We start from the raw sequence: 22,853 nt of genomic DNA on the forward strand, positions 1-22,853 counted from the left end.
GACCTCCTCTCCAAAATTCCCCACCTCCTGTGCATAGAAGAAACTGAGAGAAGCCCTCACTTCCTTTCCAAACTTCACAAGCAGGGGAGGGAGCTGTAGCAGCCTTTCACCTCCGTTCCCAAAAGCGAATGTGAAAAAGTCCGAGAAGGCACGTCCTGCGAGTGGAGGTTAAACCGAAATCTGAACAGAACGCACGGTCCCCTCAAACTACGATTGATAAAGAAGATACTGCAGACGTTTGCGGGGGATAAAAGCCATGGTTGTCCCGCCTTCCTCCCCTCCCTGCCAACTGTGTTTCTTGGAGAAATTGCCGGTTCAATTCAAGCACACATTTTTGTAAAACACAGACAAAACCATAAGTAGTTAGTTACCTTCATTGTTCCGTCGGCCACGAGGGAAGCTCGAGCTGAGCGGAGGGCAGATCCCAAGGGTCGCAGCCCGTGACCGTGTGGACCGGGTCTGCGGCTGCAGAGCGCGGTCCCGGCTGCGGCAAGACCTGGGGCAGTGCCCGAGGCGGCGGCGAGTACACGTGGCGGGCTGGATTGCAACCCGCCCTCTCGCGGCGGAGACTCGCGACCTAGCGGATTGCATCAGCAGGAAGACACTAAGGCTGCTCCCTCAGGCCTCCCCCAGATGGTGGAGTCTCTCCAGCCCGAAGATTCGGAGCCAGCGCCCAGACCCGGGCCTCACTCGCTGCTCATTTCTGGGGTGCAGGGCGGAGGTGCCAGTGTTGCAAGCAAGTGACACGGTTACCCCCGAATCAGTCACTGTGGGTGCGTACCCGAGTGTGGGGATGCCCGTGTAACATTTATATGGGGACGTCAAGGAGGAGGAAAGAAACAGATCAGAGGTCAAATGTGATTGCCATTCCCTCATCACTGGCTCCTGCCCGCCTCCCTACTGTCCCCAAAGTAACTTTGCTGCATGCTGAGAGGACCACGGCACAATCCTGCCCAAAAGTATACGTGCATCCCCCGCGGCTACTTTAAATGTACTTTTGCAATAGTCAAGAACATGTGCCTAGTTTGCCAATCTCTTTCCCGGAGTTCCTTAGTCTACCCTCAAATATAACCATTTTTGCCAATTTATTAGGTACCTGGGGGAAAATTTTTAATCCTTTAATTTGAGCATATAAAATTATAATGTGAAATTGCCCAGTAGCCTAGTTGGTCCCCTGTAAGTTCCCTCCCCACATCTATACAAAGCTCCAGGATTGCTACTTTTCCATGTCCAGCTCCTAGGCCAGCCTCCATGACTGCTTAAGTGTGCTGCTGGTTGACCTCCACTCCCTCTCTGTCAAGCTGGCAAACTCCTATTTTTGTAAATTTCAACCCAAGTCTTTGCTGTGGAAGTTGCCTCCAATGCCCTCAAACAGAATTGGGCCCTTGGTCTATGTGCTGCACTTTGTCCATATCCTTTCTCAAAATCAATTATTTTTTTTATTTTTTAGTGGAGATGGGGTCTCACTAAATTGGCCAAGCTGCTCTCGAACTCCTGGCCTCAGCAATCCCCTCGCCTCCGCCTCCCAAATTGCTGGGATTACAGATGTGAGCCACTGTGCCCAGCTTCTTAATTTTACTTTATTTGTTTGCATAGTTGTCACTTCAGTGGATTATGAGATTCTTAAGGGCAGATCCTTTGTCATATTTATCTCCCATACGAAGTGGCCTGCCTTGGAAGAGAGGGAGTGTTGAAAACAAATGTGTCAGTGCTTAATGACTGTTGGTCAGGTGAATGAATGGTTAAATTACGTGTTCAATAAATGTACTGAGTGATTTCTACATGCTAGGCTGGTATATAACAGTGGTTTGTAATCTGAAATGTCTCAAAATGGAGCCATTTATGACAAGGGATTCAGCCTCTGGTGAAATTGTTGACCCCTCAATGTGATAAGCATATGTATGGTGGACTGAGGTGATAAGATAACACCTGCTGTGGCCTGGCACCATTGGCAAGAGAGTAAAGAGAGAGGCAGCTGAGATAATGGCTATGGGCACTTGTGGAAGGCTGTGAAAACCAAAAAGTAATGAAAACCTGAAAGTAACTGACCACAGCCAAAATGCTTGCAGAAGTTCTGCCCCTGAACTCTGAATCTGTAAGCATTTAATCAGCCATTGAGTCCTTGTGAAAACTCCTGGCCCCGTCAGTGTAAGCACAGCTAGATAGATTTGAACCTGACACTGACATGAGACAGGCCATGTGCAAAATGCTAGGGACTGAGTGGGAAACAACAAAAATGTTCTCACCCTCATGAAGCTTATATACTAGTGTGAGAAACAGAAAGTAAGCTTTAAATCAGGTAGCAAAATGTCTATCAACTGAGGAATGGGTAAATAAAACATGGTATAATCCATACAACGGAATATTATTGTATTCTGCAATAAAAAGAAATGAAGTACTGATTACATGCGGTGACATAGATGAACCTTGAAAACTATGCAAAGTGAAAGAAGCATCTCACAAATGACTACATATTATGATTCCACTTATCTGAAATGTGCAGAACAGGAAAATCCATAGAGACAGAAAACACATAGTTGTTTTCAATCTGGGGACAGGGTGGAATGGAGAGTGAATGTTCATGGGCAATGGATTTCTTTTTGAATTGATTAAAATGTTCTCAAATTAGATTGTGGTAATGGTTACACAACCCTGTGAACACACTAAAAACCACTGAATTATATCCTTTAAATAGGTGAATTGTATGTTATGTGAATTATATCTCAATAAAGATGTTACTTTATGGTCGGGCATGGTGGCTTACACCTGTAATCCCGGCACTTTGGGAGGCTGAGGCAGGCAGATCACTTGAGGTCGGGAGTTTGAGACCAGCCTTGTCAACATGGTGAAACTCCATCTCTAATAAAAATTAGCCGGGCGTGGTGGGGGGTGCCTGTAATCCCAGCTACTCACAAGGCTGAGTCACAAGAATCGCTTGAACCTGGGAGGCAGAGGTTGCTGTGAGCCGAGATCATGCCACTGCACTCCAGCCTGGGCAACAGAGCGAGACTCAGTCTCAAAAAAAAAAAAAAACAAACAAAAAAACAGGTATCATGTGGTAAAGTTTGTGAGAAAGAGTGATAAGGGGATAGAGAGCGATGGGGTCATAGATATAAATGCATTAATAAGTTCTAGAGCAAGCCTGGCAATTACTCCTAGATCCAATGACCGCCCCTCGCCCCCCTCTCCCCCAGTGCAGGATTTTTCTCAGTCCCTTTGCCAGTCAAGGATCTCTGGCCGGCAATGCCAGAGGCCTAGCTCGGGGCACACCACCTGCTGCAGGAAGCACCCCACACAGTTTGCCCACCTGAGTCAAGTTTGCCTTGCACACTAGTTCCTGAGTTCTTGCCCCATGCCCAAGAAAAATGAAGATGTGCTGACAATCGAAGAATGAGCAAGGCAGGGAGTTTTACTGAGCGATGAAACAGCTTTCAGCAGAGAGGGAAGCGGGGGTGGTCCCCCTACCCGAAGGCAAGAAAGTCCCCTCCATGAGGCTGAGTACTGGGGCTTTTTATGGGCTCAGAATAGGGGAGGGGCAGGCAAACAGGAACAGAAATTCTCACTCTGCGTCAGGGATTTCATCCAGGACCAGCAGTCTGGTCTTTCAGCCTTCCGGCTGTTTTTGGCTTGAAGGTACGGTTTCACCCCCGACCCCGTCCCTGTTGCTGTTACCCCTACGTAAGGATTCTTTTGATGTTAGCAACAAAGGAAGAGAGAAGGTAGTATATATTTAAAAAAATAAATAAATAAAGGGCTTGAAGGGAAGTGAGAAAGTTAGGGAATTAACATCCACAGAAGAACATGAGGGCCGGGCATTCACGTCTGTAATCCCAGCACTTTGGGACGTCAAAGCAGGAGTTCAAGACCAGCCTGGGCAACATGGCAAAACCCAGTCTTTACAAAAAATGCAAAAATTAGCTGGTTGTGGTGGTATGTGCCTGCAGTCTAAGCTACTCCCAAGGCTGAGGTGGAAGGATCACTTGAGCCCAGTTGATCCAGGCTGCAGTGAGCTGTGATCACTTCACACTTCACTGCACTCCAGCCTGGTGCCAGAGTGAGACGTCATCTCCAAAAAAAAAAAAAAAAAAAAGAATATAAGAACAATCTAGCTACATCTCTCCTCCCATTTCCCTCTAGTGTTGATAGAAAGGCCCCACAGTTCTCCCTCATTGTCAACTGTAAACTCCCAAAGCTTCTCTCCCAGACAACACACATGCTTTTCCCAAATGATGAGGCTCAGCATCAACCAAGGTTGTTACTCTGTCAGTGACACTGTACTTCAAACAAGTCACAGTAAAAGATATTTAAGGAAAACTGGATCCAAACTGGCTATATACCATATACCTATCTATGGGCAGTGTCTTTTACTGAAGACGAGACAGCATCTCTAACATTTCTAATAGACACTAACTTTGAGGTTGACTTCAGAGCCCCAGACAGTCCAGCTTCATTTTGTCCTCACTGTTATTAACAAAGGCTTTTATTGCCATCATTATGAAAAATATGTGCCAACTACCTGCAGAATGTCTTCCCTGTATCTTACTAAATTTTCTCTAGGAAAGCAGAAACTCACAAATATTCTCTGCCTTGAGTTCCTGGAATTTGAATAGGAGAGTTTACATAAGGCAATGATACTCTGTCTTAAAAGAGGAAAATCTACTCTAAAATTCTACTCTACACACTCAGAAAACAATGTCGTTCTCTTTCTCTATTTCTCATAATAAAAAATACTTCAAAATTGTACTGTTTTTATATTTCCTATAATACTTGCATTTATTGCCCATTACATACATGTGCACACACACATGCATACACACACAGACACACACACACCAAGTTCAATACTCGAAAATCATTTATACTGTACTTTTTGGGAAATTTCCCATGACAATTTTGACTCACTGGATTTATTTTTAGCCTTGTTGTACACACTCTAGTACCTAATCCCCACGTAAAATTAGACTTACTGGGCTGGGTGCGGTGGTTTACGCCTGTAATCCCAGCACTTTGGGAGGCCGAGGCGGGCAGATCATGAGGTCATGAGATCGAGACCATCCTGGCTAACACAGTGAAACCCTGTCTCTTCTAAAAATACAAAAAATTAGCCGGGCGTGGTGGTGGGCACCTGTAGTCCCAGCTACTCTGGAGGCTGAGGCAGGAGTATAGCGTGAACCCGGGAGATGGAGCTTGCAGTGAGCCAAGATCGCGCCACTGCACTCCAGCCTGGGTGACAGAGCAAGACTCCATCTCAAAAAAATAAAAATAAAAATAAAAAATAAATTAATTCTTATCTATCTTGAAAGGATATTGTAAAGTCTTCTTTCTGCTAGTTCTCTAGAACCCCTCAGGGTACTTCCCACCCTGACCCACAAAGCTGTCCTCCTTCTCCTTGAAACTCCTCCCTTCCACGATAGGATTCAGAATCTCCTCCAGCCTCTCTGGCAGGTCCTTATACCTCATTTATGATCATCTCATGCCCTTTAAATATAGGCAAGGCATTCATCCCACCTGTATCTGATCTTGAATCTCCTCTTTATACTCTGTACTCTAGTGTCTCTACTATGACCTGTAGTCTGATAACTTCTAAAATGATACTAGATCTCTGGTTCATCTCTATTCTAACAAGCCCAATTAATCTGGATCCAAGCACATAATCTTCCCTCTTTAACCTGCTTCCCTCTCTCTGCTGATGTCATTAATGTGCTTCCAATTATCCAGCCTCCAAACTTTCATATAGCTCCTATCTTTATAGATAGTACTTAAAGCAAGAGAGAAAGATATGAGCCTCCCCCATCCAGTAATCACTAAGCCGTCCCAATTCTATCTCCACAAAATCTCTCACGGTCATCCCCCTCAGTTCCCACTCTCACTGCCCTAGTTTGGTCACTCATTGTACCTTCCCCCTGGATTACTGTTATCCCTGCCTTTAATCTCTCCCTGCCCCAATCCACCCAACACACAGATGGCTAGTAATCTCCCTAGTCCTCCGTTCTGATTAGATTTTTTTCTCCTGTTCAAAATCATGCAACTTGCACTCAGATGCTCTGGTGAGAGCCTGACATGAGTACATGTTGTGTGCCTAAGCACACCTGAAATCTTCCATCATTGCTTCTGCACAAATGTTCCTTGGAATTTCTTTTCCTCCGACTTTGCTTGCCTAAATGATATCCAGTCTTCGAGATCCGTTTTAATTACTATTGCCCCATTTGCAGCCTTTCCTGAAGCACTCCTTGTTATAAACCAGTGATTCCCAATTAGGAGTGATTTTGTCCCCCTGGGGAGATTTGGCAATGTCTGAAGACATTTTTATTATAATACCTAGGGGAGTGGGGGAGATTTGCTACTGGCACCTAATGGGTAGAGGCCAGGGATGCTGCCAGGCATCCTACAATGCACAGGACAAGCTCCCACAATAAAGAGTTATCTGGGCCAGGCACGGTGGCTCACACCTGTAATCCCAACATTTTGGGAGGCCAAGGTGGGAGGATCACCTGAGATCAGAAGTTCAAGACCAGCCTGACCAACATGGTGAAACCCCATCCCTATTAAAAATACAAAAATTAGCTGGGCATGGTGGCAGGCATCTGTAATCCCAGCTACTTGGGAGGCTGAGGCAGGAGAATTGCTTGAACCCAGGAGGTGGAGGTTGCAGTGAGCCAAGATCACGCCATTGCACTCCAGCCTGGGTGACAGAACGAGACTCTGTCTTGAAAAAAAAAAAAATTATCTTGTCCTAAATGTCAATAGTGCCAAAGTTGAGAAACCCTGCTTATAGACCCACACCAACTTTTGTACTTGATATGGTTTGGCTGCATCCCTACCCAAATCTCATCTTGAGTTGTAGCTCCCCTAATTCCCACATGTTGTAGGAAAAACCCAGTGGGAGATAATTGAATCATGGGGGTGGTTCCCCCGTACTGTTCTTGTGGCAGTAAGTCTCATGAGATCTGATGGTTTTATAAGGAAAAATCCCCTTCGCTTGATTCTCACTCTCTCTTTGCCTGCTGCCGTCCGTGTTAAGATATGACTTGCTCCTCCTTGTCTTCTGCCATTACTGTGAGGCCTCCCCAGCCATGTGAAACTGTGAGTCCATTAAACCTCTTTCCTTTATAAAATTACCCAGTCTTGGGTATGTCTTTCTTAGCAGCATGAGAACAGACTAATACAGACTAATACGGTACTGTTTCTTTTTTCTTTCTTTTTTTTTTTTTTTGAGACAGAGTCTCGCTCTGTCGCCCAGGCTGGAGTGCAGTGGCGCGATCTCGGCTCACTGCAAGCTCCGCCTCCCGGGTTCACGCCATTTTCCTGCCTCAGCCTCTCCGAGTAGCTGGGACTACAGGCGCCCGCCACCACGCCCGGCTAATTTTTTTTTTGTATTTTTAGTAGAGACGGGGTTTCACCGTGGTCTCGATCTCCTGACCTCGTGATCCGCCCGCCTCGGCCTCCCAAAGTGCTGGGATTACAAGCGTGAGCCACCGCGCCCGGCAGTACTGTTTCTATAATTACTGGTGTGTAAGTCTTAGCTACTCTTCTCTGGGATACATTCTGTGAAAACACAGAACTATCTTCTTTGTAATGACCATGGTGTTAGCCTACTGACTACCTCTCAGAGTCTGCCTTCTCAATCCCTCACAATCTCTTTTACCTCTTAACATCTCTTCAGATAGTGTTCTCCCTTAGGGTTTCATCCCATGTCCTTAATTTTTTTTCTTCTTCTTTTTTTTTTTGAGACGAAGTCTCGCTCTTCTTCCCCAGGCTGGAGTGCGAAGGCGCGATCTCGGCTCACTGCAAACTCTGCCTCCCAGTTTCAAGCCATTCTCCTGCCTCGCCACCACCCGCCCCGCCCCCTCCGCTCCCGCCCCAGGGAGCTGGGATTACAGGCGCCTGCTACCACGCCCAGCTAATGTTTGTATTTTTAGTAGAGATGGGGTTTCACCATGTTGGCCAGGCTAGTCTTGACCTCCTGACCTCGGGTGATCCACCCACGTCAGCCTCCCAAAGTGCTGGGATTACAGTCGTGAGCCACGGAGCCCGGCTATTTTTTTTTTCTAATTCATTTTAAATGCTCTCCATAGGGAAATCCATCTACCCCTTGGCTAATACTCTTACTTATCTAGAAACGGGCCATTTTTCCCAGGCGTGGTGGCTCAAACCTATAATCCCAGCACTTTGTGGGGCCAAAGCAGGTGGATGGCTCGAGCCCAGGAGTTTGAGACCATCCTGGCCAACATGGCGAAACCCCATCTCTACAAAAAATACAAAAATTAGCCAGGCGTGGTGATGCATGCCTGTAGTCCCAGCTATTCGGGGGGCTGAAGTGTCAAAAGCACTTGAGCCTGGGAGGTTGAGTGAGCCGTGATTGTACCACTGCACTCCAGCCCGGGAGACACAGAGAGACCCTGTCTCAAACAATAAAAATAAAAATAACAAAAATCCATTGTTTCTCTTTTTTCTTCTAATAGACCCCTGGTTCTTTTTTCTTCTTTTTTTTTTTTTTTTTTTGAGACGGAGTCTTTCTCTGTCCCCCGGGCTGGAGTGCAGTGGCGCGATCTCGGCTCACTGCAAGCTCTGCCTCCTGGGTTCACGCCATTCTCCTGCCTCAGCCTCCCCAGTAGCTGGGACTACAGGCGCCCGCCAACACACCCGGCTAATTTTTTGTATTTTTAGTAGATACGGGGTTTCACCGTGTTAGCCAGGATGGTCTCGATCTCCTGACCTTGTGATCCGCCCGCCTCGACCTCCCAAAGTGCTGGGATTACAGGCTTGAGCCACTGCGCCCGGCCGGTTCTTTTTTCTAGAGTGAGGATACAGAATATGCCTTGTCCTGGGGGATGAATAATTAATCTAAGGTAGTGATGACAATCTCATTGTACTTTGCAATATATTTACTGTTCCATACTCTCTTGAGCTAGAGAAGATCAAGTAATCAAGTTCGGATCAATGAGATTTAAGGGAAAGTCACCCCAGGAGCTTTTAAGGATTTCCCTTTTGATTAGGAAAACATAAATCAGGCAAGGAGAGCTTACTGGTGCCTCCCTCTTTTCCTTCTTCCTTTCCTCCTCCTACTCCCTCTTCTTCTCCACCTCCACCTCCTCCTCCCTCTCTTTCTCTTCTTTTTCCTCTTTCTGCCTTCTTAATTTTATTATAGTAAGTATGCTTAACAGCTCTATCCTCTCAACAGATTTTTTTTTTTTTTTTTTTTTTGAGACGGAGTCTCGCTCTGTCGCCCAGGCTGGAGTGCAGTGGCGCAATCTCGGCTCACTGCAAGCTCTGCCTCCCAGGTTCACGCCATTCTCCTGCCTCAGCCTCTCCGAGTAGCTGGGACTACAGGCGCCCGCCACCACGCCCGGCTAATTTTTTGTATTTTTAGTAGAGACGGGGTTTCACCGTGGTCTCGATCTCCTGACCTCGTGATCCACCCGCCTCGGCCTCCCAAAGTGCTGGGATTACAAGCGTGAGCCACCGCGCCCGGCTTCAACAGATTTTTTTTTTTTTATTTCTTTTGAGACGGAGTTTTGCTGTTTTTGCCCAGGCTGGAGTGCAATGGCATGATCTCGGTTCACCGCAACCTCCACCTCCTGGGTTCAAGCGATTCTCCTGCCTCAGTCTCCCGAGTAGCTGGGATTACAGGCATGCGCCACCACCCCCAGTTAATTTTGTATTTTTTAGTAGAGACAGGGTTTCTCCAAGTTGGCCAGGCTGGTCTTGAACTCCTGACCTCAGGTGATCCACCCGCCTTAGCCTCCCAAAGTGCTGGGATTACAGGCATGAGCCACCATGCCTGAGGTTTGTTTTGTTTTGTTTTGTTTTTTTAGACAGGGTCTTGCTGTCACCCAGGGTGGAGTGCAGTGGTGTGACATGGCTCACTGCAGCCTTGAACTCCTGGGATCAAGTGATCCTTCAGCCCCAGCCTCCCAAGTAGCTAGGACTAAAGGCGTGCACCCCCACACTCAGCTAACTTTTGTATTTTTTGTGGAGATAGGGTATTACTTTGTTGCCCAGACTTGTCTTGAACTCTTGGGCTAAAGTGACCCTCCCACCTCAGGCTCACTAAATGCTGGGATTATAGGTGTGGACCACCATGCCTGGCCTCTCTTAACAGATTTTTAAGTGCACAATTCAGTACTGTTATTTATACATACAATGTTATACAGCAGATCTCTAGAACTTACTCATCTTGCATAATAGAAATTTTATATCTGTTGCCATTGATCAGCAACATTTTCCCCTTCCCCCAGCCCTGGCAATCACAATCCTATTCTTTGTTTATCACCCCATTTTCTTCTTGTTTTAAATGTTGTATACAGATAAATGTTTCAGAGTGCTGCCGACAACCATCCTGCAACCATGAGTGGCAAGCCCAAGATCAAAAACCAAATATTGAGGATGGCAAAGAAAAAAGAAAGAGACTGGGCTGTTGCGGACATCACTGAGCCACCTTGCCAAACCTGGAGGTGCCTCCCTTCAAAAGTTTTGTTATATGACATAATGAATCTTTACTGCTTTGCCACTTCTGTTCAAATATTTTATTACTATCACCAGAAGAATTTCTTGGCTTCAATAACACACATACTCCAGTGTCACCTGCTTCAAGAGCACTCTACTCATAATTCTGACTAATGTACATTTCCACATGTCTGACCCAAAGGCATGTATAACTCAGTAGACTTTTATTGTATATATAATTAACTTATATTTACTCTTAAATCTTTCTCTGTGTGTGTGCATGTGTGTTTGTATGTGTGTGTGTCTTGCTACTGTGTGTTGCATGCTTGGTAGACTCTTCTTGAATTTTCTTTTTTTTTTTTTTTTTTTTTGAGATAGAGCCTTGCTCTGTTGCCCAAGCTGGAGTGCAGTGGCGCAATCTCGGCTCAATGCAATGTCCACCTCCTGGGTTCAAGCAATTCTCCTGCCTCAGCCTCCCTAATAGCTAGGATTACAGGGGCACGCCATCATGCCCGGCTGCTTTTTGTATTTTTTTGTAGAGATGAGGTTTCACCAGGCTGGTCTCGAACTCCTGACCTAAGGTGATCTGCCGGCCTCAGCCTCCCAAATTGCTGGGATTACAGGCATGAGCCATTGGGCTCAGCCTTCAATCTTTCTTAATAACAACGCTATTAAACCAGTATCCCAAACAACAGTCAGTCAACATCAGATCCTACCTTTCCTGAACTCTCTTCCAATCTGATCATTTATAATGTCCCTTTATTATTACAAAGATTTCCCTTTATAATTTCTTAAATTTGTCTTTGGCTCTTCACACTCATTAGAATATCTTATTTCAAACTTCTGTCATCTCTCCTTTGGACATTAGCTTCTTTTTTTTTTTTTTTTTTAAGATGAAGTCTTGCTCTCTTGCCGAGGCTGGAATGCAGTGGCGCGATCTCAGCTCACTGCAACCTCCACCTCCTGGGTTCAAGCAATTCTCCTGCCTCAGCCTCCTGAGTAGCTGGGATTACAGTGCCCGCTACCATGCCTGGCTAATTTTTGTATTTTTAGCAGAGACAGGGTTTCACCATGTTGGCGACGCTGATCTTGAGCTCCTGACCTCAGGCAATCCACCCGCCTCGACCTCCCAAAGTGCTGGGATTACAGGCGTGAGCCACTGCACCCGGCCCGGACATTAGCTACCTAACTGGTATCCTCATGACATTTTGACATATTAACCTATCTTAGCCTTATTTTCCTTACCTGTAAAATGGGGAAAATAAAGCCCATGGTTTTCATGAGTATTAAGACTTAATATGCATGAAATAATCAAAATAGTGCCTCGCACATAGTAAATGTTCAATAAATATAAGCTCTTATTATCATCTTTGATCATAATGTTTTTTAAAATTATTCTATGAGATATTTTTTCTATAAAACACTTTTCACTCAATCACCATTTCCCAAATACTCTTCCCTTTACCCAAATCAAATGTACTGATGGTTCTAAAGATAATGCTTAGAGCATACTGAATTAGGTTCAAGTCACTCTCTTTTATGTCCTCTCCACACTATTATTTATTACCTACTTAGGCTCTCTGTTTCAAAAAGATGAAGGTTTCCTTATTTGGTTCACAAGTTTCCTCTCTATCCAGAACCTTGCCATTATCTTAGGTCTTCAAGTGAGGACCAACACCTAGAATCTGGATGATCTTTATTTCTACTCTACATAAACCATTCCTTTCCATAGTTATACCCTTGACTTCTGCTAAAGATGCTCTCCCCCAGATCCCATCCAAGATCTACTGATTCATAGTTACTAGGGAGTAAGGTATGGGGGTAAAACACAAACATTTGCATTTTAGTAACCACCTGAGATACTGATATATTATTGGGCATACCAAAGTTTAACACAACTGAACTAGATCTTTTCATCTCCCAGAATTACTGTATCTCTAAATTTTTCATTGAAACATTATCCTTCAGGAGGAAGAGGCAGAGCAAGACGGCTCAATAGAAGACTCTGCCGACTGTCCTCCCCACTGGAACACCAAATTGAACAACTATCCACACAAAGAAGCACCTTCATAACAACCAAAATCAGGTGACTAATCACAGTACTTGGTTTTAACTTCACATCACTGAAAGAGGCACTGAAGAGGGTAAGAAAGAAAGACAGTCTTGAATTGCCAATACCACCCTTTCCTCATCCCTTGGCAGAGGCCATATGGCATGGAGAGAGAATCTATATGCTTAGGGGAGGAAGTGATTGCGATTGTGGGACTTTGTGTTGGAACTCAGTGCTGTCCTGTCAGCAGAAAGCAACACTGGGCGAAACTCAGCCAGAGGGAGCATTTAGATTAGCCTTAGCCAAAGACGAATCACCCACCCCAGTGGCTGGAACCTGAGTTCTAGCAAGCCTCACCACAATGGGTTAAAGTGTTCTGGGGTCCTAAATAAATGTGAAAGGTGACCTAGGCCACAAGGACTGCAATTCCTGGGCAAGTGCTGGTGCTGTGCTGGGCTGAGAGCTAGTGGACTTAAGGAGCACGTGACCTAGTGAGAAACCAGCCAGGGCAGCCAAGCAAGTGCTTGTGCTACCACTCCCCTAACCCCAGGCAGCACAGCTTGCAGCTCTGGGAGAGACGCCTTCCTTCAGGCTTGAGGAGAGGAGAGGGAAGAGTAAAGAGGGCTTTGTCTTGCAAGTTGGACACCAACTCAGCTACAGTAGGATTGGGCACTACAATAGGACAGGCAGAGTCTTGACAGCCCCATTCCAGGCCCTAGCTCCCAGATGACATTTTAAGCACACTCTGGGCCAGAAAGGAACTCACTACCTCAAAGGGAAGGGCCCAGTCCTAGCGGAATTCAACACCTGCTGACTAAAGAACCCTTAGGCCAGGCCAGGTGCAGTGGCTCACCCCTGTAATCCCAGCACTTTGGGACGCTGAGGCGGGTGGATCACGAGGTCAGGAGTTCGAGACCAGCCTGGCCAACATGGTGAAACCCTGTCTCTACTGAAAATACAAAAAATTAGCTGGGCATGGTGGCGGACGCCTGTAATCCCAGCTACTCGGGAGGCTGAGGAAGGAGAATCCCTTGAATCCAGGAGGTGGAGGTTGCAGGGAGCCGAGATCGCGCCATTGCACTCCAGCCTGGGTGACAGAGCAAGACTCTGTCTTGGAAAAAAAAAAAAAAAAAAAGAACCCTTGGGCCCTAAATAATCAGCAGTGGTACCATGGGCCTTGAGTGAGACTCAGAGATGTGATGGCTTCAGATATGACCCAGCACATTCCCATCTGTGGTGGCTACAGGGAGGGACTCCTTCTGTTTGAGAAAAGGAGAGGGAAGAGTAAAGGAGACTTTGTCTTATAGCTTAGGTACCAGCTTGCCCACAGTGGGGTAGAGTACCAACTAGACTCTTGGGGTCTCTGATTCCAGGTTTTGGCTTTTAGACAGTATTTCTGGACCTGCGCTGGGCCAGAGGGGAGCCCACTTCCCTGAAGGAACAGACTCAGAACTGCCAACATCACCAAAAGCTGACAGAAGAGCCCTTGGGCCTTGAGTGAACATCGATGGTAGCCAGACAGTATTTGCCATGGGCCTGGGGCGGTGGTGGTCATGGGGAGAGATTCCTCTGCTTGTAGAAAGGGGAGAAAAGAGTGAGAAGGTCTTTGCCTTGCAGCTTGGCTGTCAGTTCAGCCACAGTAGAATAGTTCACTAGGTAAATTCCTAAGGTTTCCAACTCTAGGACCTGGCTCCCAGATGGCATCTCTAGTCCTGCCTGGAATCTGGAGAGCTAGTCACTCTTGAACAAAATTCAAGATAACACAGGACACAAGCCTGGCTGGCTTCACCACCTCTTGATTGTAGAACCCTGGGGTCTTGAACAAACATAGGCTGTCACCAGGCAGTGGTTACTGTGGGACTTGGGTGAGACCCAGTGCTGTGCTGGCTTCACGTCTGACCCAGCACAGTCCCAGTGATGGTGGCCACAGGGGTGCTTATGTCACCTCTTCCCCAGCTCCAGGCAGCTCAGCACAGAGAGAGAGACTCCATTTGTTTCAAAGAAAGTAAAGGAAAAGAACAAGGCCTCCTTCTGGTAATCCAGCGATTTCTTGCAGATCTTATGCAAAACCACCGAGGCAGTACCTCTTGAGTCTTGAAGAGCCATAGTGTTATTGGGCTTGGGATGCCCTCTAATGCAGATAAGGCTGCAGTAAACAAAAACTTAGATCACAACACCTAACTCTCTTTGAATACCTGGAAAGCTTTCCCAAGAAGGGCAGGTACAAACACGCCCAGACTGCAAAGACTACGATAAAGAAAATAAATACCTAATTTCATGAATGCCCACACATCAATAAGCATCCACAAGCATCAAGACCATCCAGGAAAACATGAATCCACCAAATGAATTAAATAAGGCACATATCTCTGGAGACACAGAGATATGTGACCTTTCAGACAAAGAATTCAAAATTGCTGCTTTGAGGAAGCTCAACAAAATTCAAGATAGCACAGAGAAGGAATTCAGAATACTATCTGATAAATTTAACAAAGAGATTGAAATAGTTAAGAATCAATCAGAAATTCTGGAGCTGAAAAATGCAATTGATATACTGAAGAATGAAGTACAATCTCTTAATAGCAGAATTGATCAAAAAATATTACACACATGAAGGAGAAATAAAGACTTGCCTAGACAAAGAAAAGCTGAGGGATTTCATCAACATTAGACCTGTCCTATAAGAAATATTAAAGGGAGTTCTTCAGTTTGAAAGAAGAGGATGTTAATGAGCAATAAGAAATCATCTGAAGGCAAAAAACTCACTGGTAATAGTAAGTACACAGACAAACAGAATATTATAAAACTGTAATTGTGCTGTATAAAGTACTCATATCTTGAGCAGAAAGACTAAAAGATGAGCCAATCAAAAAAAATAACTACAACAACTTTTCAAGACACAGACAGTAAAATAATACATAAACAGAAACAACAAAAAGTTAAAAAGTGGAGGAATGAAGTTAAAGTGTAGAGCTTTTATTTGCTTTCTCTTTGCTTGTTTGTTTATGCAATCAGTATTAAGTTGTCATCAGTTTAAGATAATGGGTTGTAAGTACTATTTGCAAGCCTCATGGTAATGTCAAATCAAAGACAATGTAACAGACACTGTGAAAGGCAAATAAATCTTAGGACCCCAAAATCACTAAGCTAAAGGGAAAAGTCAAGCTGGGAACTACATCAGGGAAACCTGCCTCTCATTCTATTCCTAAATAATGTAACTACAAAGATGTTTTAAAAGCTATATACCTCCATCACAATTTGCTCATAAGGAAATTCCTTCTGGGCCTCAAAATCTTTACCCTAAAACAATTCTGTTGAATTTCACCCTTGTGATGTAAATTGATACCTTGTCTTCACAGGTGCCAGACAGAAAGTCATCTCTCTGCTCATCTGAGACAAAGGCAGATTCATTGAGCCAGACTAAGGCGTAAGTGACTATTCCTTTTTGTTCCCCAACATGTAAATTGTGTATTCAGTGAAAGGCTGATCAAAGAGTCAGAAGAATGTAACTTTGTGTCTCTTACCTACCTGGAACCACACCTTATCTACCTGGAACTATCCCCTCCCCACCCCTCCCCATCCTGCTGTGTTTTGAGTTGTCCTGCCTTTCTGGACCAAATCAATGTATATCTTACACATATTGATTGATGTCTCATGTCTCCCTAAAATGTGTAAAAGTGAGCTGTACCCTGACCACCTTGAGCACATGTTGCCAGGACACAGCCTCCTGAGGGTACATCCTTAACCTTGGCAAAATAAACTTTCTAAATTGATTGAGGCCTGTCTCAGACACTTTGAGTTCATAATACACGAAAACTAAAAAGCAAGAAATTAAAAGATACCACCAGAGAAAATCGCATTCACTAAAAGGAAGACCACAAAACAATCAAAAAACAAATAACAAAATGGCAGGCATAAGTCCTTGCTTATCGAAAATAACATTGAATGCAAATGAAATAAACTCTCCAATCAAAAGACATATCATGGCTGAATGGATTTAAAAACAAGACCCAATGATCTGTTGCCTATAAGAAACACATTTCATCTATAAATATACATATAGACTAAAAATAAAGGGATGGAAAAATATATTCCCTGCAAATGGAAACTAAAAATGAGTAGGAATAGCTATACTTAATCAGATAAAATAGATTTCAAGACACATGCTACCACGCCCAGTTAAATTTTTTTTTTAAGTGTTTGTAGAGACAGGGGTCTTGCTAAGTTGCCCAGGCTGGTCTTGAACTCCCGGTCTCAAGCCATCTTCCTGCATCAGCCTCCCAAAGTGCTATAGGCATGAGCTAATGGGCCTGCACTGTTTTTCTTTTAATACTTTACAGACATTGTTCTACTATCTCCTGGCTTGCATTGTTTACACTGAGAATCTGCTGTAATCCTTATGCTTGTCCCTCTGTTTGTAATATGCCTTTTTTCTCTTGCATTTTTTACATTTTCTCTTTGTCACTAATTTTAATCAATTTGATTATGAGGTGCCTTGGCATAGTTTTCTTCATGTTTCTTTCACTTGGGGTTTGTTGAGCTTCTTCAATCTATGAGTTTACAGTTTTTGTCAAATTTGGAGTTTTTAGCAATTATTTTTTCAGTTTCTTCTCTTTTTCATTTCTTTCTCTCTTTCTTTCTTTCTTTTTACAAATAGAGTCAAGGTCTTTCCCTGTTGCCCAGGCTTGTGCAGTCGTACAATCATAGCTCACTGCAGCCTTGAACTCCTGGCCTTAAGCAATCCTTCTGCCTAAGCCTCCCAAATAGCTAGGACTACAGGTTCATGCCACCACACCTGGCTAATAGTTTTCATTTTTTGCAGAGTCACGGCCTTACTCTGTGGCCCAAGATGGTCTTGAACTCTTGGGCTCAAGCAACCCTCCTGCCTTGGCCTCCCAAAGTGCTGGGATTACAGGTGTGAGCCACCACACATAGCATATTTTTATTTTTTCTTAATTTTTGTCTTTATTTTGCTTTTTAGTTTTTCTTTCAATCAGCTTTCTGAGTTTGAATGCCCTTCTCTCTTGAATAATTCAGAGACTATAATTTTATATATATTAGGCCTCTTGAAGTTGTCCCATAGCTAATACTGTGTTTATTTTCCATTGCTTTTTTCTTTGTCTCATTTTCAATAGTTTATATTTCTTTAAGTTTACTAACCTTTTTTCTTTTGCAGCATCTAATCTACTGTTAACATAGTCTCTATTTTATCTCAAATATTATGTTTTTTATTTTGTATAGTTTCATTTGAGTCTTATTTTTTTCTCAGAAATTGCAGGGATGAAAGAGTCATTTAAATATCTTCTTTATATTAACATACTTATGTTTCCTCTACCTTTGTGAACATATAAAACATAATTTGTAATGCAATATATTCATTATAACTTTTAATATACTTGCTTTTGAATTCTATTCTCAATCTCATTTCTGGATCCCTTTCAGTTATTGATAATTCTCCTCATTTTGGGTCATATTTTCTTGCTTATTTGCATGTCACACATTTGTTGAATGCCAGACATTGTGAATTTTGTCTTGTTGAGTAATAGGTATTCTTGTATTGCTTTCATTTCGATATTCTTGTGCCTTGTCCTGGGACACAACTGTCAGTTGGAACCAGTTTTATCTTTCCTTTTTTTTTTTTTTTTTTTTTGAGACAGTCTTGCTCTGTCACCCGTGTTGGAGTGCAATGGTGCAGTTTCAGCTCACTGCAACCTCTGCCTCCCAGGTTCAAGCAATTCTCATGCCTCAGCCACCTAAGTAGCTGGTATTACAGGCATGCACCACCATGCCTGGCTAATTTTTGTATTTTTAGTAGAGACGGGGTTTTTGCCATGTTGGCCAAGCTGGTCTCCAACTTCTGACCTCAAATGATCTGCCCACCTCAGCCTCCCAAAGTGCTGGGATTACAGGTGTGTGAATCACCAGGCCCAGCCTATCTTTCCTTACTTTTAAACTTTGTTAGATGTGACCAGAGCAGGCTTTAGTCAAGAGTGATTTTGTCCCACTTCTGAGGAAATACTCTTCTGAGTTCCATACCCAATATTCCATGTATTACAAAGTTTTCCCACTCTGATTGGTGAGAATGTCCACTATTCTAGGCTCTATGTTTTTTTGCTTGTTTGTTTGTTTTTTGAGACAGAGTCTTGCTCTGTCGCCCAGGCTGGAGTGCAGCGGCGTGATCTCAGCTCACTGCAACCTCCGTCTCCCGGGTTCAAGTGATTCTCCTGCCTCAGCCTCCTGAGTAGCTGGGACCACAGTTGACTGCCACCACACGCAACTAAATTTTGTATTTTTAGTAGAGACGGAGTTTCACCATATTGGTCAGGCTGGTCTCGAACTCCTGACCTTGTGATCCACCCACTTCAGCCTCCCAAAGTGCTGGGATTACAGGTGTGAGCCACTGTGCCTGGCCAAGCAGTGCTTTATTGAGTAGTCATTAACCTTGGGAGGGAGCAGCACAGCGCCTCTCCACGTTCCAGGAAACCGCGGCTTGCAGGTGCCACATATATCCCATCTCGCTTTACAGAAAATTTCTGAGGCTGGGCACGGTGGCTCACGCCTGTAATCCCAGCACTTTTGGGGGGCAAGGCGGACGGATCACCTGAGCTCCGGAGTTTCAGACCATTCTGTCCAACATGGTGAAACCCAGTCTCTACTAAAAATACAAAAATTAGCCAGGCGTGGTGGTTGGTGCCTGTAGTCCCAGCTACTCTGCAGGCTGAGGCAGGAGAATCGCTTGAACTTGGGAGGTAGAGGTTGCGGTGAGCCAAGATCGTGCCATTGCTCTCCAGCCTGGATGACAAGAATGAAATTCTGACTCAAACAACAACAACAACAACACACAAAAAAACAGTTCTGAAGCTTAATCATATAAAACTACTATACACAAAATTTACATTAGAAAAAGAGAACTGGGTGTAGGAAAGCCAGGCGTGGTGTTCCCTTTCAGCGAAAGTCTCCCCACAGTTGGGGCATCTTCACTTCCTCAAGGCAAAACAGTAGATGAACCCAAAGGGGCATATGATGATGACCGGGAAGATGCCCAGGAAGGTGAAGCCGTCCTCCAGCACCCCCAACCCTGCGGACGGGACAGCTTCCCACGACCATGATGGAGTTGGCAAGGTACCAGGTGGTGGTCTGGCTGTGGATGTTGTAGACCCTGGGGTGGCGAGTGGGTACCCCTGTGGCGAGGTAGGGGTAGGGCCTTGGCGGGGGCTGGCAGGGGTGGTGCCATAGCTGTGCAGGCTGCGTGCATAGTTGCCCTGGACAGCCTCCAGGTTGTGTAAGCCAGCGGCCACTTCTGCAGCAGGGGCTTGTGGTCCATGGCAGACCCACTCAGCTCAGTCGGCCCCAGTGGGGACCCTAATCTTGAGAAGTTTCCTCACAGATGTGTGCTGACCAGTACCTGCATAAGGGATGGAGGGATCCACTCGTTGCAGATCCGCAGAGTTCCCCTTCCCCCACTCCTCTTCAGCACCGTGTTCTGCAAACCCTGGCTGCCTTGGCCTCCCCATACTCCCAACAATGTCTCCTCAACTCATTGACACAGGTGTATTCTCTATGCCGTAGTCTGGAAACTCTAGGCAGGAAGCTGGGTCAATCATTAGGCTCACTTCATTTGTTTTCCTGCTCTCAGGGATTACTTCTCTGTTCTGTTGTTCAATGTCTGAAAACCATTGTTTCAAATACATATTTTTTGGTGTTTTAGTTATTTAAGGCAAGAGAGTTAATCTGGTCCTGTTACTCCATCTTTTTTACAGAAAGTACTAGGTGTGAGGGCAGGGTTGGGGTGGCAATTAATTTAGAACTATTTGTCACAAATAAGCATTTTGGCACAACAGCAAAGCTGGTAAGCACGCCTAATACGACCACTGCTCCCCACCCTCAGATGTGTGCTTTTTATGCCTTTTAAAGTGGTAACATTAAGCTCATGCACAATTACATAATGCAAAGTAATAGCCATGCTATTTCATAAAAATAAAGAGCAAGAGGGCCGGGCGCGGTGGCTCACGCTTGTAATCCCAGCACTTTGGGAGGCCGAGGTGGGCGGATCACGAGGTCAGGAGATCGAGACCACGGTGAAACCCCGTCTCTACTAAAAATACAAAAAAAAATTAGCCGGGCGTGGTGGTGGGCGCCTGTAGTCCCAGCTACTCGGAGAGGCTGAGGCAGGAAAATGGCGTGAACCCGGGAGGCGGAGCTTGCAGTGAGCCGAGATTGCGCCACTGCACTCCAGCCTGGGCGACAGAGCGAGACTCCGTCTCAAAAAAATAAATAAATAAATAAATAAATAAATAAATAGCAAAAGTATATATTAGCTCCCAAAATTATATTTGGTGATTTATGCTTCAATATTTTATTTTACTTCAAAATTACCCAGCCGTCCAAAGATTATCTATTAATTAATTCAATTTACTATAGTCCAAAGACTTAATTTAACTAAGATTCTAGTTATTATGCTTAATCTAACACATTACAAAATATAATTAAGGCTGATATAAAAACATGTATCAGAATTATAATTCAGCCAGGCGCAGTGGCTCACACCTGTAATCCCAGCACTTTAGGAGGCTGAGGGGGTGGATCATTTGAGTTCAGGAGTTCAAGACCAACCTGAGAAACGTAGCAAAACCTTGTCCCTACTAAAAATACAAAAGTTAGCTGGGCATGGTGGTATGTGCCTGTGGTCCCAACTACATGGGAGGCTGAGGTGGGAGGATCACCTCAGCCTAAGGAGGTTGAGGCTGCAGTGAACTGAGATTGCACCAATGCACTCCATCTTGGGTGACAGAGTGAGACCTGCCTCAAAAAAATAAAGAAATTATAAATCAATGTCCTTGATTGTATTATTTTATCTTTTCAGTATTCTTAAACATTATGTGGGGTATAATGTTATCTGATCTATAAATAGTGTAAGTTTAGGAAGCTCAGATTAACTAGTCTCTTCATTAGAAAACAAACTCAATCTTATTTTTAAAAATTATACGTTTGTATTATACTCCATACTGATAAAATTGGGGAAAGACAACGCTGTTTTTTAAACCATTATCAAACTAATTTGTCTAAGGATTCTGGTGATCTTTGAACTCAGCTTCTTATAGCAAAATGCTCCTGAGCAGAACCTTCTATGAGAATACTTTGTTATTTTTTTTTCTTGGCACTTCCTGAGTAGTGTATTACAAGTTTCATTTCTTTATTTTCAAGGACTTCTAGGAATATTAAATTTATATAAGCATTTACTATTCTTCGTAAACCAATAAAATCAGAGCTCTTTTTAAAACAAATTATAATCTAATTTATTAATACTTTATACCCTAATTTACTAATATTTCATCTTCCAACCAAAAGAGGTAAAGGCTGTTTCTTTTTTTTTTTTTTTTTTTTGAGACAGAGTCTCACTGTTGCCCAGGCTGGAGTGCAGTGGCGTGATCTCGGCTCACTGCAGGCTCCGCCCCCGGGGTTCACGCCATTCTCCTGCCTCAGCCTCCCGAGTAGCTGGGAGTACAGGCGCCCGCCACCTCGCCCGGCTAATTTTTTGTATTTTTAGTAGAGACGGGGTTTCACTGTGTTAGCCAGGATGGTCTCGATCTCATGACCTCGTGATCCGCCCGCCTCGGCCTCTCAAAGTGCTGGGATTACAGGCGTGAGCCACCGCGCCCGGCCTAAGGCTGTTTCAATTGCAGACACGTGGACATCAGAGAGCCGCAGTTCAGTTCTATAATCTCATCCACAGGTCAAAAGTCAGCTTGGTAACACAATAACACTCTGGTCAGATCCCAAAGAGTTGTTCTCCTTTTCAGTGAGCATGAAATATTGTTTTAATTGGCTTGCATTCCCAATAGACAAACAGAAACAAAAAAGACTAACAAACCATATTTTCTGTTTGTCATATTTCACCCAATGGAAAATAGTTCCTCATCATCCTAAGAGAGATCACCAAGGGGACAGGCAATAAAACCAGACTCTTAATTATTGCTGCCAACAGTGAGGAATTAATTATCAGTCGTGTTCAGAACCCAGAGAGCCTCAGGTTCTCGTATACATAGCGGGTGCCTGATGACCAGTCTGGTAGTGCATTACACACAACTTCCTTGACCATGCTGTAGAAAAAGACATGGCTCACACCACTATTTTCTAAGAACACATGAATATACAAGGTGCTCTCTTGATTATGAAGCCAAGACTGGCCTAGTGGTTCATTAGCAGAGGTGTGCTGTGGCCGGGCCCCACTGGCTCATGAGAGACGATTGTGCTCAGCTCTTCCTAACGCTGCTAATTCAGTGATGTCACATTGGTAGGTTAAAAGAGTCCATGTTACCAGTACTGATAACACAGAATTTAATAAATGTTGAAAATC

At 44.4% G+C, this 22,853-nt stretch overlaps 1 protein-coding gene, 1 long non-coding RNA gene and 1 pseudogene across 2 annotated transcripts in view; 1 reads left to right on the top strand and 2 right to left on the bottom strand.

Moving 5' to 3' along the window:
- BCAT1 (branched chain amino acid transaminase 1) overlaps positions 1-753 on the bottom strand; it is a 133,506-nt gene extending 132,753 nt beyond the window's left edge. Inside the window, exon 1 of the mRNA XM_032159833.2 lies at positions 372-753. Within this exon, the coding sequence (XP_032015724.1) occupies positions 372-377 (6 nt within the window). The 5' untranslated portion in view covers positions 378-753. The remainder of the gene's footprint in view (positions 1-371) is intronic.
- The window catches only part of LOC131383982 (uncharacterized), a 57,323-nt gene extending 44,801 nt beyond the window's left edge, over positions 1-12,522 (top strand). The window contains exons 3-4 of the long non-coding RNA XR_009214415.1: positions 10,308-10,454; positions 12,415-12,522. This is a non-coding gene — a long non-coding RNA (uncharacterized LOC131383982). The remainder of the gene's footprint in view (positions 1-10,307; positions 10,455-12,414) is intronic.
- Positions 12,523-19,362: 6,840 nt separating this feature from the next.
- Positions 19,363-19,820, bottom strand: LOC116472207 (membrane protein BRI3-like; annotated as a pseudogene).
- Between the last annotated feature and the right edge of the window lie 3,033 nt (positions 19,821-22,853).

This window comes from Hylobates moloch, unplaced genomic scaffold (genome assembly GCF_009828535.3).
Source record: "Hylobates moloch isolate HMO894 unplaced genomic scaffold, HMol_V3 SCAFFOLD_8, whole genome shotgun sequence".
NCBI classification, from domain to species: Eukaryota; Metazoa; Chordata; class Mammalia; order Primates; family Hylobatidae; genus Hylobates; species Hylobates moloch.